Source organism: Stegodyphus dumicola, chromosome X1, assembly GCF_044657685.1.
Source record: "Stegodyphus dumicola isolate Sdum_Otavi_A_Nest chromosome X1, ASM4465768v1".
In the NCBI taxonomy this organism is placed as follows: Eukaryota; Metazoa; Arthropoda; class Arachnida; order Araneae; family Eresidae; genus Stegodyphus; species Stegodyphus dumicola.
The window spans coordinates 184427723-184441686 of NC_140780.1; the positions used below are offsets into that span (position 1 = coordinate 184427723).

At 30.9% G+C, this 13964-nt stretch overlaps 1 protein-coding gene across 3 annotated transcripts in view; it reads right to left on the bottom strand.

The window, feature by feature from the left end:
- The window catches only part of LOC118186050 (AP-3 complex subunit delta-1-like), a 401929-nt gene that overhangs the window by 121882 nt on the left and 266083 nt on the right, over window positions 1–13964 (bottom strand). For all 3 annotated transcript variants that reach the window (XM_085808093.1, XM_085808094.1, XM_085808095.1), the window contains exons 14-16: window positions 7910–8036; window positions 2447–2550; window positions 2061–2292 (exon numbers count right to left, since the gene is read on the bottom strand). In XM_085808093.1, the coding sequence (XP_085664219.1) occupies window positions 2061–2292; window positions 2447–2550; window positions 7910–8036 (463 nt within the window). The remainder of the gene's footprint in view (window positions 1–2060; window positions 2293–2446; window positions 2551–7909; window positions 8037–13964) is intronic.

The following is a 13964-nucleotide window of genomic DNA, read 5'->3' on the forward strand; positions in this document are numbered from 1 at the left end:
AGAAGCTTCTTATTTTGTACTTTTCTTTTGACATGAAGACCCCTCAGAACTATTGCCTGTACTACTCATGTTACAAGATAATTTTTGTAATAAATAATAAAACAGTTAATTCCAAACCATACATTTACAACCAATTCTTAACATTAACTACATGCTAACATCAGCACACACATTCAAAATGAATGCTGATTGAACTGGAAAATAAACAATGATGCTTTCCTGTGCCAGTGCATGACTAGTACCCTGGACATCAGCCTACACTATGTGCCAGCATGTGATTGGCTCTTCAGCGATAGAGCCAGCATGTGATCAGCAGCGAACATGTGAAAGAAGAATTTGGAGGCTAAAACACAGAAACACACATAGGACAAAACACAAAAACAGATTTATTAATATTAGAAAATTTTACATTTATATTATTTTTAACATTACTCCTTTCATTTATTCAATGCATTTCATCCATGATTAATGAGGATTGTAAGTCGTATGCAAAAAAGCTAATGATAAAAGTGTGCAATGGGGAAAAATATGCAATTACCATATATTTCCTTGTAAAATTCATAAATAGTTTTCAACATTTACATTAATTAATCCTCTTTCTATCTGCAATGACACAATTATTGCAAAGCTACAAGAGGGTCAAAACTGCCATTCTCAAACTGATCATTAATTTCTGATGCCTATATTTTTTACGTAGCTTCCTTGCACTATGCATATTTTATCTGAAACATCTGTACATTTGCCAATATAATAAATATGGTCAAGCACAGATACAAAATTCTACCTTTCATGATATGCTTTTAGCCTATTTATATATTCTTATTATTTATTCTTACATAAAAGCTTCCTGTTTTTGTTTAATTCATTATCACACCTTCAAGAAATGGTTGCAGCACAGCCCTGAGAAAGAATCACGAGTAAATCATTTTAATTGATATTAGTGATTTGATTCTCACATGGGCTTGAAAAGGCTACATAAAATACAGGTACTGACAAAAAGGAAAATAATAAAACTGTAAGCTCAAAAGAATTTAGTGGAGTTCCATTCCCTGATCCCTAGAATGTGGAAGACAGAGGAATTTCAGACAATCTATTCAACTGCCATAAGAACAGCCCAGGATGAGGTAGCAATTTCTCGACTTTAGCTACTTGGACAAAAGATATATATACTAGATAGGCAAGTTCAAGGAAAGCAACAAGAGAAATATATTAGTAAAGTTATAGAAATGTAAAGCTGAAAGGGGATAAAAAATTTAAATTATAGTAGGATATGACTGGGAAAAAACTTCAAATAGCTAGTCAAGGAACCAACTGTGTGCAGATTACATTTTCCCACAGCAAAATGTTCAATGCAAATAGTTGAAACTTTTACCTAAAATATTAATAATTAATTAATAACTTACCTAAAATATTAATATTGTAGATAAAATTAACATAGACAACAGATGATTATCATAATAACAGTAGACAATATGATAAACATTAAACATTTGAATAGAGAAGTCACTGTGTTCTACAAATCATAGGCCATAAGCATTTTTTAGCATACTTATTTTAATATATTCATATAAAAATAATGTGAAGGACTAGGCAATGATACCAGATTATGCTGAGGAGTAAGTACTACCTATGGTGGGTGAGATTACTAAGAAAATAATACCTCATTAATAAAACGTAATGTTATTGATTCAAAACATGTTTTACTATAAAATATAAGTTAATCCAATTATAAAATTTTGAAGCCCAATGAATGATGAGAGGCCATTGTCATAATTCAATGCCAAGCATTTCATTATATTGCAAAAAGTATCAAAAGTACATGCATTGGTCTCTCTCTCTCTCTCTCTATATATATATATATACATCTCATACAATAAGTTTTATATAAATAATAAGATAGCTTCAACAAACATTCAGTATCCCCTTATTAAAAAAGGTAAGAGTCTCCCCTCATTAAAAAGGTAAATTAGAATACATGTATTTTTATTGAAACAAATGATAATGCATTCTTGCAAAAATTAATTTAAAATACATATTTGATAATAATAAGTAATACATACTCTTTCTTGAACTTCTAAATCAGCACTCTGAACGAACATAGGCATCTTATCAATTATCAGGTTTGAAGCAATAATAGCTTTCTCAGTATCATCTTCTAGTTCATTCAATTCAGTAACTCGTGCATATAATTTGGTTGCATTCTGCACAAAAATGCTTTGGATATGTGATGGAAGAAACATTATTTTTTCATCTAACATAGCTTCTAAAGTATTAAAAGGAGAACTGAGCAACCTGAAATATTCCAATGGTCTATAAACACATGTAATAACTTACAAAATTTTTAAACACACAAAAACTGGAAATTGCATAAAGTTAAAATGCCAGAAATTTGTTGAAGTAAAAATGAAACTGCACTAACTTTATACAGGGAAAAGAAAAAACATACTCTGCAAACTCTCCACAAATCCAAGCTGCAGCATATAATACTTCACATATGCTATTTCGGTCTGAATTTCCTTGCAGCAAATGAGCATTTTTAAGGAGAACTGCCTATTATCAGATAAATAAACTGAATTAAATATTATATATAATATACCATGAATCTGACAAAAAAGCAGAATATAAAATGAAATACAGCTAAACTTTAGGTCATGAATTTAACTTGCCACTGAAAGCCACTTGTCATCTGAAAGGTTTGCAAGCCAAAATTATTTTTCACATAGAAATTAATATAAAATGAATTATTTAATTCTTGGACCACACATGATTGTCTATTAAAAAATTACTACACTACTTTCTATGCGTGTTTATAAGCAAAAACCAATGGTAATTAAATTTAAGATAAAAAAGTTAAACATGATATCAAACAGATAAAATGGATAAAATTTTCATTTGACTATATCTGTACGAAGGAGAGCAGACAGCATTTGTGGAAAGTGATGAGGATTGGATTGGATTATTTAATTATGGCAAAGCAGACAAAGGCTATCTGCCTAAAGGAAGGGATGCCTTTGTGGAGGACTTTCTAAGGAAAACTGGCTCGTATACACATTACACATGGGGAAAACCAAGGAAACGCCCATACAGTCAGCCTGTGTGTGGGATTCGAACCTTGGACCGTACTACCAGTGTTCAGCATTTTATCTTTACTGCTCGGCCGCTGGTGGGCTGGAAAGTGATGAGGAAGAAACATTAATGGTTGGATGAGGAGTCCCCTTCTATTAAAACATCAAGTAATTGATGTTCTAAAGGCTGTTCTTTTATCTTTTCTTTGTCTTAGCTTCATTCATCTCTACACCTTTGTTTCCCACAAAATCTGTCCAATGTGATTTGTTATTGTCTATGTTTTAAAATTTTTCTAAATTGACACATAATGTTGTAATTAGAAGAACTTATGCTGACTTCTTTATCATGGTGATATTATTAAATGAAAGTTTGCATCTTATCCCATTTTCACAGATTTTGCAGATCAAAAAAATTAAGTTCACTTCTCTTCCTCCTTCTCTCTAGAGACAATTTTTTCCTCAATCACTTTTAGTTGCTGCTTCTGAATTTGTTTGTCTTTCTTATTGAATTTTCTTTTTTTTATAGTCCTCTAGTAACTCTGCTAAGTCTTCATTGCTAAATGCAGCAGTGTTTATGTCACCATGGGAAGAGGAGATCTTCCTATAAGGGATATATACAATCCACAAGTATGGTTATGTAGCTTAAGCCAATAACAGAATCCCTATGGTCATGAAAGATCCAAAGAAACATCTGGTTTACATTATGCTAAGACTGCAAACTATATCCATACTTTTACCCTGTTTCTGCCACAGCATTCTTCCATTTTCTCCTCTCCTCTGTTGTAGGTCTCTTACAATGCTCTTCTTTGTAAATGTTTTATACTGGCAGTTTTCATCACATGTGTATTGTTCCAAAGCCATTTAGGGTTTTTCAATGCACTAACCAATTTGTGCAGGAGAAAAGTAGATTCTGCCATTCAAAAATTTCGAAATTTTTCACAGCAATTGTAACCCTGAGAGCTCTGTTGTTTTAAATCATCACAATCTCGAGTGCATATCTTCAAATAATATCTGAAATTTAATTTTGATTGGTTTAGCGGATAGGTCGCTAGGGGTTCATACATTCCGAAAGTTTTATTATGACCACATTCTAGACTAACTCTTGGATGGTTATCTTTTGTACACTTCGCAAAAAAAAAGGGGGGAAATTTTTTTATATCTCCCGTTCTACTGGGCCGACTGGTGACGCACGCGACTTAAGACATATATTAGATTTATGTATAGCATCGTTCTAACAAGTATTTTGATAGTATTTGTTTATAAAGCATAATTTTAAGTTTTAATATGTTGGCAACATTGATATTAAATTGTAAAAAGAATGAGTTAAAAATGTATCTGGAATAGAGAAAGTTTCTTGTTATGGTTTGGCAGAATGTGGTAAGATAACTTAAGTCTGATTTTCTTTAATAAAGTTTTCTTTTTGTATATTGCCACAATGTGTTTTTGTTAGAAGTGGATGATTCTTTTGAGAATGTTATTTATATACCAATCATAAAAACCAACATATTTTGATACAAAAAATTTTGTAAAATTTGGTGTGAAATCTATGGAGAAATTCAAAAATTTATTCTGGTGCAATTTTTTTCAGTTTGTACCAAGAATAATTCATTTGGCAAACTTCTTAATACATGGCAACCTATTTTCCTTTCTCATCCATTGTGCAGGAGAGGGGAAAAAGTCATATCGTTACTACCTTTTCACATTGTGCATTAGCAGAAAAAAATGTCACACTGTTCCTACTTTCAAATAGTTTTAACAAAGTGCCTAAGAGAGGAAAAAAGTCATATAGTTACTACGTTTTTATACTGTGCATGAGAAGAAAAAATGTCACGTTGTTCCTACTTTCAAGTAATTTTAACAAAGTGCCTAAATCACATTTTCGTTATTATCGCTTATGATAAATATGCCAAATTTCAAAATGTGCCAAAATGTAAACTCATATATATCTTAAGAAATTTTGAATAAAAAAGGCCTAATTTTCTGCAGGTGTGTTTAGAAATACATCTACTAAGATGATGCCAAAACTTTTATAGGTTATAATTCAAAAAGTTTTTCGATAAACTTATAAAAATTATTTAAAAATATAGATTTAGAAAATAAATCATAAAAAACAGATGAATATTATTTGGAATGAACCTAAATTTTGAAATGTGAAAGGAAGAATCAAATAAGTTTAATTTAAAAAATATATACCAAACTCAATTAACATTGAGGAGTCAAATAAGTTTAATTTAAAAAATATATACCAAACTCAATTAACATTGAGGAGCTAAAATTTCAAGAGCTAATTTTTAAAAAAGTACTGGAGCGATTTTTACAAAACTTTTGGCATAATACCTAGTTTGGCATAATTTGAGTTGTAGAATCAAAATACGGAAAGAAATTGGCATGTCATTTCAGAAAAAGTCCGATTTTGTTCAAAATACCTATATTATAACAGTGCTATATATAAATTTAATACATATCCTAAGTCGCACTTTCAAGACATAAACGCAAGATGAATTTCATCAATCGGCCCAGTAGAACGGGAGATATAGAACTGTTCTCCCCCTTTTTTGTGCAGTGTAAATAGCACTTCCTGAATGCTAGAGCATGTGAAACAATAAAGCCAACAAGCAAGTAAATGAATAAAAATCATATCATCTGGTATTGAATGCTTACATCAAGTTAGGATTCCATGTGCATGAGAATACAAAGTGACTGATATATATATTTTTTTTAGAAACAACATGTTTTGTTTAGCTATTTAAATAAACAAACATTTTACCTCTACTAAAGAAACACCACTGTTTGAAGTTAATAAAGTTTGCTGCAGTAACAGTTTATAAGAACATTACTATTAACTTTTGAATGTAATATCTCATTAAAAACACAATGAAAAAGCACAAACTGGTAGGTTGGACTTAATGATTTTGCAATCAGTAACAGATCTGAGAGGAATGTTACTAGCTGCTGTTCTAATGGATTTAAATAAAGAAGAATATGAGTCAGAAAACTGCTAATGTAAGTGATGGGGGTACACACTTTGAGATGAAGTGTTGAAATTGCTTTTTTGCATTCCTATCATAAAACCCTGCATGATGTTTAGTAATTGTAATCAACTTCTCAGTAAACTGAATTACTAGAATATAACTAAATAGTAATAAAAGGAAAGCTGCAAATACTGTAATGATGGAAATTAAGGGAGTATCATCAAATTCATAAAGTGTGGCTGCAAAAGACTGATGCAACAACAGACACTAGAAGTCATCTGTTTACTAAACATCCTTACTTTTGACAGAAATGCAAGATGATTACATAATTGAACCACCACCTACTTCATAAGACAGTAATCAAAGTTTTATTAGTTCTGAAAAAAAATAGTAGCTCAACAAGATTTTGTACATTGTAGACATTTAAATGACATTACAAAGAACAATACCTCATCCTCACTACGAACATATGATGTCTTACACACTTGCAGGAAATAAATCCTTGATTTGAATAATGGCAGCAGGCAAGTTGAAGGATTGAAAGATCATGACACAATTGCTTTCACTACACGATGAGGATTTTGAGAGTTAGAAGTGATACTTTTCTGAATTTTATATAATGCTCCAGCTACCTTTTAATATCTAATGAGGCAGTTTTAAGAAGGCTGTCATATGAAGCCTGATATGCATGTATATAAGAGACATTACACCACTCACATGAACTTTTGAAGAAACTATCAGGAAATAGCTGCAGATAATCAAGGTGATAATCAAGAATAAAAACCTTCAAATAATAAATTATCTCATAGGTACAGTAAATGCTCAACTATCCAAAAAAAATCTGTGAGATGCCCAATTATGGATATGTGAAATTTTCAGATAATCAAGCACATAAAAACAGAAATTCATGGTAGAAAAGCCAAATGAATGGAAGGAAAAATTTTCATGTATAAAATTATAAAAAGGGTAATTTTATTTGTTATCAACTTGAATATTAAATCCCTACATTTAAATCACATGAGATTTAAAAAAGGGCATTTCAGAGAAATGGCAAAGTAAAACATCACATTTGATTGTGAAATTCCAACTACCATTAAAATTGATGGAGATCTAGACAAACTTGTGTGCCAGGCATTCCAACAGAAGTTTGAGGGAACTGATTGTGTTTTATTTAATTAGATAAACAATATATACAAATTGTGAATATAATACATATAAAAAACTTAAATTAAAACTTTACCTGTTTTCATATATAATCTGCATTTTTCTTGATGCCAGGATCCCATAATTTTAAAAATTCTCTAATGCATGCTCTTCGGTTGAAGGCAGCTTCCAAGATTTATTTTTTTCAGAATGCGATTGATAAACACATAAATAGTTACTAATTTAAACTGTTTAAAAAAATTAACTAATATATTCTGAATTAATTGAGTTTATATAAAGCCAAGGTGAAGATCATATGGTTCAGTTGTGACATAAATCATCTATTACTAGTGCTAAATTGCACTGGTGACAATTTTTTTTATTTGCTTTTACTTTTTCATTTTAAAAAGTTTGAAAATTTTCAGGTTACTTGAGCTTTTCAGTTAGCTGAAAGTTGGACAAGGTCAGGCTTTTTCCGTGAATCAGTAATAGGAAGCTACTGTTCTAGATCTATTAATTGATGTATAGGGTTTAAGTATAAGTATAGGAAACATATTAATGTTAGTAAGTGAGCAGACAGAGGATCTTCTTAACTGATGAATGTTTTAATGATGACGGTAGTCAAAGTCTTCATTTCATTTTTACAAGACTTCAAATTACTACTTAAATATGCGACTTTAAATTAAATTTAGTAAAACCAATATAAATATATTAAATTCCCATAAATACCATTTGAGAAACTGCAAAACTTCTTATTGCTTGAACTCTAATAGCAACATCTAGCATCTGAGAAGCAATAACAGAACCATGTTTTGTACCATCAATTCTAGTCAATTCCACTAATATACTAACATACCTGTAAAAGATATATGTTAATGAGATTAATCATCCATAAATGCTTAAAAGTTAAAACATGTCACAATAGGAGTAGTATTAATGCTATAATTAGTTTTGGAAAGTCTGCAAATGCTTAGAGGGTTTACAACATAAGGCAACGGCATACATATAAAGCACAATTATTAATTTACAATACTGCTCATATGTTAAACAACAATCATAAAACTGTAAATAAATATATAATTATCAATGAATCTGACTGAAATTTGGATGTATATTTAAAGATGACTAATAAGTGCATGATATCCCTCTGCAAAATAGTGAAAATTTCATAAAATGTGTATATTAACCAATAAATGCTTAACTTTGAACAGCAGCAGATTAATGGTTATTTGACATCTGCCAATTAAAATGCAAGTTAGACCACAACTGAGTGTTTGAATTAAGGTTTTTGAGATCACCGCTCTTCTATAGAAGCTAACCAAAATATTTGCTGTGTCCTCCAGGAGGGCAATGACTTTAAAGCAATTTTTCTTAAATGTCACTAACATACTTTATTTGACCAAAGAGTCAATGTATGTGATATGAAGAGAATTGTTTCCTTATGTTATGACTACTCAAATATGACTGTTATGACTATGTGATTCTGTTATGACTATATGAATAAAAATGATAATACAATAGCAATAAATAAGCATCAAAAGCTTACGTATATGCAAAGGTTAAAAAAAATTGTTGACTGTTACTTCAGCCCATAGCATCAGGCTAACCATTATACGTTATAGGATTCAAAAGTTCCCGAGCAGAGTATGTAACATCAAAATTTTTTGCAGTAGTGCGACTACGAGAACGTTTTTTGTTACTACATTCTCCCCCTTTTCTAAAAGTGGTTTGCTACAAATCATGTCGTCGAAAGCTCACAGTGACAGCATTTTTTGTAGGCAGGTCCATGTGCATTTAGTAACCGGTGATAGAAAGAAATGACATCAGTTGAGCAGAGAATCAAAATCAAATTTTCTGTTCGCTTGTGAAAGAGTGCTATGGAGACTTTCGAAAGTTGAAGCATGTGTACGGAAGTGAAACGTTATCAAGAACGCAAGCTTTTGAGTGGCATCATCATTTCAGAGAAGGTAGGGAAAGTGCCGAAGACAATGAATGCTGTGGCTGTCCCGTGACTTCGCACATGAATGAAAACATCAAAAGGATCTGTGGCGGTATGTGCAAACAGGCAGCAAACACTTTGCCAAATAGTAGAATCATTTGGGATATCAGAGGCTACGTGTCAGCGGATACTGACCAAGGATCTTAACATGCATAGGGTATGTCAACACATCATTCCCCAAATGTTAAATGTAAACCAAAAGGGAGTTCGAATGGAAATGGCAGGAGACTTAAACTCGGCTATTGACAAAGGGCATTATGTATCTGGAATATATCCCTGAAGGACACACTGTGAAAAAAGAACTCTATGTCAAAATCATGTGTCGTTTGTTCCGGAAAAAGATACCAAAAATGTGGGCTGAGCAGTCATGGGTGCCGTTGCATGTCAACGCTTCTGCTCACCGATCGCTACTCGTCAACGCACCCAACGATTTCTTCCTATTTCCTAAACAAGATGCTTGAAGGTTCATTGATTTCAATCATCAGATGAAGTTAAATGTGCGTCGCAGGCTGAATTAAAGGATATGGCCAAAAATGGATTCCAGACATGCTTCAATGAACTTTACAGGCGCTGGCAAACATGTGTTGTTACATAAGGGTCTTATTTCGAAGCAGGATGTGTTTCTGCAATTCATAATATTTTTACATTATAGACTTAGTCTGGGAGTTTTGAATCCTACCTAGTAGATATATCTTTCTTGCAATGAAAGGTAACGACAACGAGTTCCAGGTGCTTAACACTTCATCACGGTTCCTTAACTGTACCAAAGAGAGACTATAAAATGAAAAACAAACTAAATACTTCAAGTACAACTTAAATTAAGGCAAAACAACCTTGTGTTTGGCATATATTTTAATAAAAACACAGGTACAGGCCCATCTTTTTCAGGAAGAAAGAAATTCTGCTTTCGTTTTCAGCAGAATTTTTTGGCCATATCCACTTGTTCTAAAGAATTCACAAGTGCTTCATAATAATTAACCTGACCATATGCATTCTAAAGATGACATATTATGCTATAAACACGTAAATCACTTTTTCATCCCACGAATACCAGTCCTCTGCATCTTGTTTCTTCATTTAAATGGCTTCTTTTTTTATTTCGATAAATTTCACCAGAAAGATTAACTAAAAAGTGTTCTTAGGAAAATCAGTCACATTTGATTCTAAATAGTGTCAAGTAAGCCACAATGGTTTACATTAACTTGTCCTGAAGATAAAATATTTACGAGCATCTCATGCTAAATATACAGCTTCTATATGCAATTTGAATGTGAAATAAATAATTAATTTCTAGTATTTGTTGTTTAGCTTTTGAGTATTGACGGACTTAGTCATATTTTAATGTAGGATATAGCACATGAAGGGGAAAAAAAAAACTGAATTACATGTCAATCTTTTAATAACAGAATCCCACGTTCAAAAAATGCATTATCGTTTACTCCATTACTTAAATATTGTTATATTTTTTACCTGCATTTTGATTTTTTTTTCATATTTTTTATTTATTTAACATATTTCTCAGATGGCTAGTTTATTTATTATGTAATTTGTAAAATCTCTAATTTGTGGTCACTTAACATGCTTTTAAGTATTTGACTCATATACGAATCAGCTAATATTCGTATTATGAAAATAAGGATAAGCATACCTGCCAGCCCTGAAATATGAAGAACTGGGAGGTTTTCAAGCTGAACGGCGAAGTCATGAACTCCAAAGTGACTCAAATTTCTTTTATAAAATATGGTTCAGGTTCTTGAAGTATTTGTAATATGAATCAAATATAAAACATATTATTTCATTAAATATCCTATATTTTATATTCTTTGGATAATTGCACTTTGTATAAACGCAAATTTAGTTGATTAAACATTGGTTGAATCTCAATGAAAAATTCTGCAAATATCTAGAATAAGATTAAGATAATAAAGATCAAATAAAATTCGATAAGAAAAATTATGCTGAAAATCAATAGGAATGTGTGTGAATGGAATTTGTGTAATTCAATAAATTTCATTTACTGCAGGAAGTGTGGGCAGCTATGAATCAGAGAAATACTGAAACCTCTCTATACATACATGTTGGCATTTAGATATGTCCTGCCAATTTGGCAATATCCTTGAAGTTTCTGGAAAACACATTCTTGTGACTTCAGGAATTATTTTTCTAAAAGGTGCTAGCATTAGCTTTTGGCAATATTATAATCTTTTTAGGTTAAAATAACATGCTGAATACAGATTATTGGAAAAGTTAAACAATGAGAATAAGAGTAGTGTTTGTAAATTTTGCAGGAATAGTTTTGATGCTTTAAATACAGAAACATCTTTTTCCGACTGCCTAAGTGCAAACGTATGAGATAGAATATAGTGATAAGATAAGAATGACTGTTAGTTAAGCTACTGGTGCCATCTATTAATGAAACTGGCTTAATTTTTTAAGGCTGTCTTTATGAACCTGTACCGATCAGTAATATTCTGATAGACAACAGATTGAATTTTGCAGTTAAAAATAAGCAGCTGACTCAATTAACACTTTAGAAACCATTCAAATATAACTAAATTTGTTTGTACTATTTCAGCTAAAATAATATCACTTGCTGTCTAAATAAAAAAATTAAGAAGTGTAAAACTGTTAAAACAACTTGACAAATTTCTAATATGCATCTAACATCTTGCTGCTGCTGTTTCTGCATAGTATTGGATTGGTAGAAATTTTTTAATTACTCCTTTACAAAATCAATTTTGATTGCCACTGGCATAACACAAGCATTTTCCAGTATTAATGAATGAGCAACCAAAATTGTAAGTTATTTTTAAAATAATATGTGGCAGCTGAAAACCAAATCTAAAATGTTTTATGAACTACATTTTAACCAACAGCAGGGAAAGGAGGTAAACTAGATTTTTTTCATTTCTACAAGCATGTACCATTGATTAATTATAAATCTGTATTGCAGTCATGACTGTGGCTTATCAAAAATATAAAGAAGTTTTGTTTATTGAATAAAATTTTGGACAATCGTAATTTACTAATTTATTTCACTATGAACTACTAAAGCCTATATTTAACAGATGGATTGAGGGCCAAAATAAAATGGGTTAAAATCTCACCATCTTTATTAGAAATTCCAAAAGCACAAAATCTAAATACATGTATTACCTTAAAACTGATGAGAGCAATGAATGTTCTTAATTGCTTCAAAATTTAGTTTAAAAGAAAGATACATGAAAATTTTTAAGGAATAGCAATAAAAATTGAATATGAAAAATAAAGTAAAATAGATATCACTATTATTACATAAAAATGATATTTTCCAAAATTTATAAGTTTTTCAATTACATTTACATAAGATTATACATGGAATAGCCTGAAATGAAGGCTGGGTAAAATTATAAAATACTACTAAAACCATAAGACAGGGTGCTTCCAAACAATTGCAGAAAAATATGTCTCATTAATGGCAGGTCACAGATCCACGTCCAGTTAAAAAAATAGACTAGTACTGACTAGTTACACATGGCTAAAAGCAGTTTTGATTAGCAAATGATAGTTGCTCGTTTGTTAAAAAAGTTGGTTAAAGAATTATCAAAAAATGTAAGGGAAGTGTGGTAGAAAAATAGCAGAAGAATATTTCTATTTCTAAATATATTTTCAAAACTTCAGGTTACTGAGAATAAGTAACAAGGACCTTCGAGAAATACCAAAATATATACATATGAGTGATCACAAATTAAATATTACACAACAATAAACGAACAAAACATTATCATCAAAATGCATTAAATAAACAAACACACAACAGTCAAAATACAAAGAAAGAAACTCAAATATTTACATTAATTACAATATTAAAAATTTCAGCTCTGAAAATGCACGCAACAACCTGTGATGTTAATATTTTTAGAAATTATGTAATTAAAACTAGAACAATTGGCATTAAAATTAATTAAATCAGTAGTGGTTTTAGGAACTTCATCAGTATGACCTTCTTTTGGCCTCTACAAATAAAGAATGCATCAATAAAATATATAAAGATTTGCTAACTTAGCTGATACAATGCAACATCATGTACTTATATTCTACAAAGGAGCTACGGTTCAAGTTTACATAACATTCTGATACATTAGTTTACAGTGTAAGAATTATGTTAATTTTATTAACAGTTAAATTTTAAGTTCCTTTCCTTTCAAATTCTTTAACTTCAACTTACTACTTCCAGCTAGAATGTAGGTTTAGAATCTTTCTGAATACTTAATGAGGAGCAGCGGTATTTAAACCGCGAAGTTACTTACAGAGTTAGACAGAATCAGAGTTTCTGATTTACACGCGTCTGCCTTTTGGCCACTCTCTCTCTCAAAGCTATCATTATGTTCGGTTGTACTCAGACCCTTGATAAGCTTCGTAGTCAAATAAAGTTAAGGGGCTAACTCGGTTAGAATCTTGATAGCTTTGGCTATATTTCTTTAGTTAATCTTAGTTTTAGTTTAATTCTTAGTCTCTTAATTTCAAGCTCAAGTGTCGGCTTTGATTGTACACTCCAAGACGGAGTTTTGTTAAATCTTACTGTAATAATAAAGGGTTAGTTACCCTTCCATCTTGTTGTTTCCTGTTACACGAACTTAAACGATTATTCGCTAAATAGTTCTTAAGATTCACCACTTTCTACTGTAACTGAGAATTACACTAGTGAAAATCTGACAACAGTTACAATAAAAAAATATATTGTCTTTAAGTAGATGGAGAATTTTCCATCAGCATTAAATAGTTAAATAATAGAAGAAATATGTT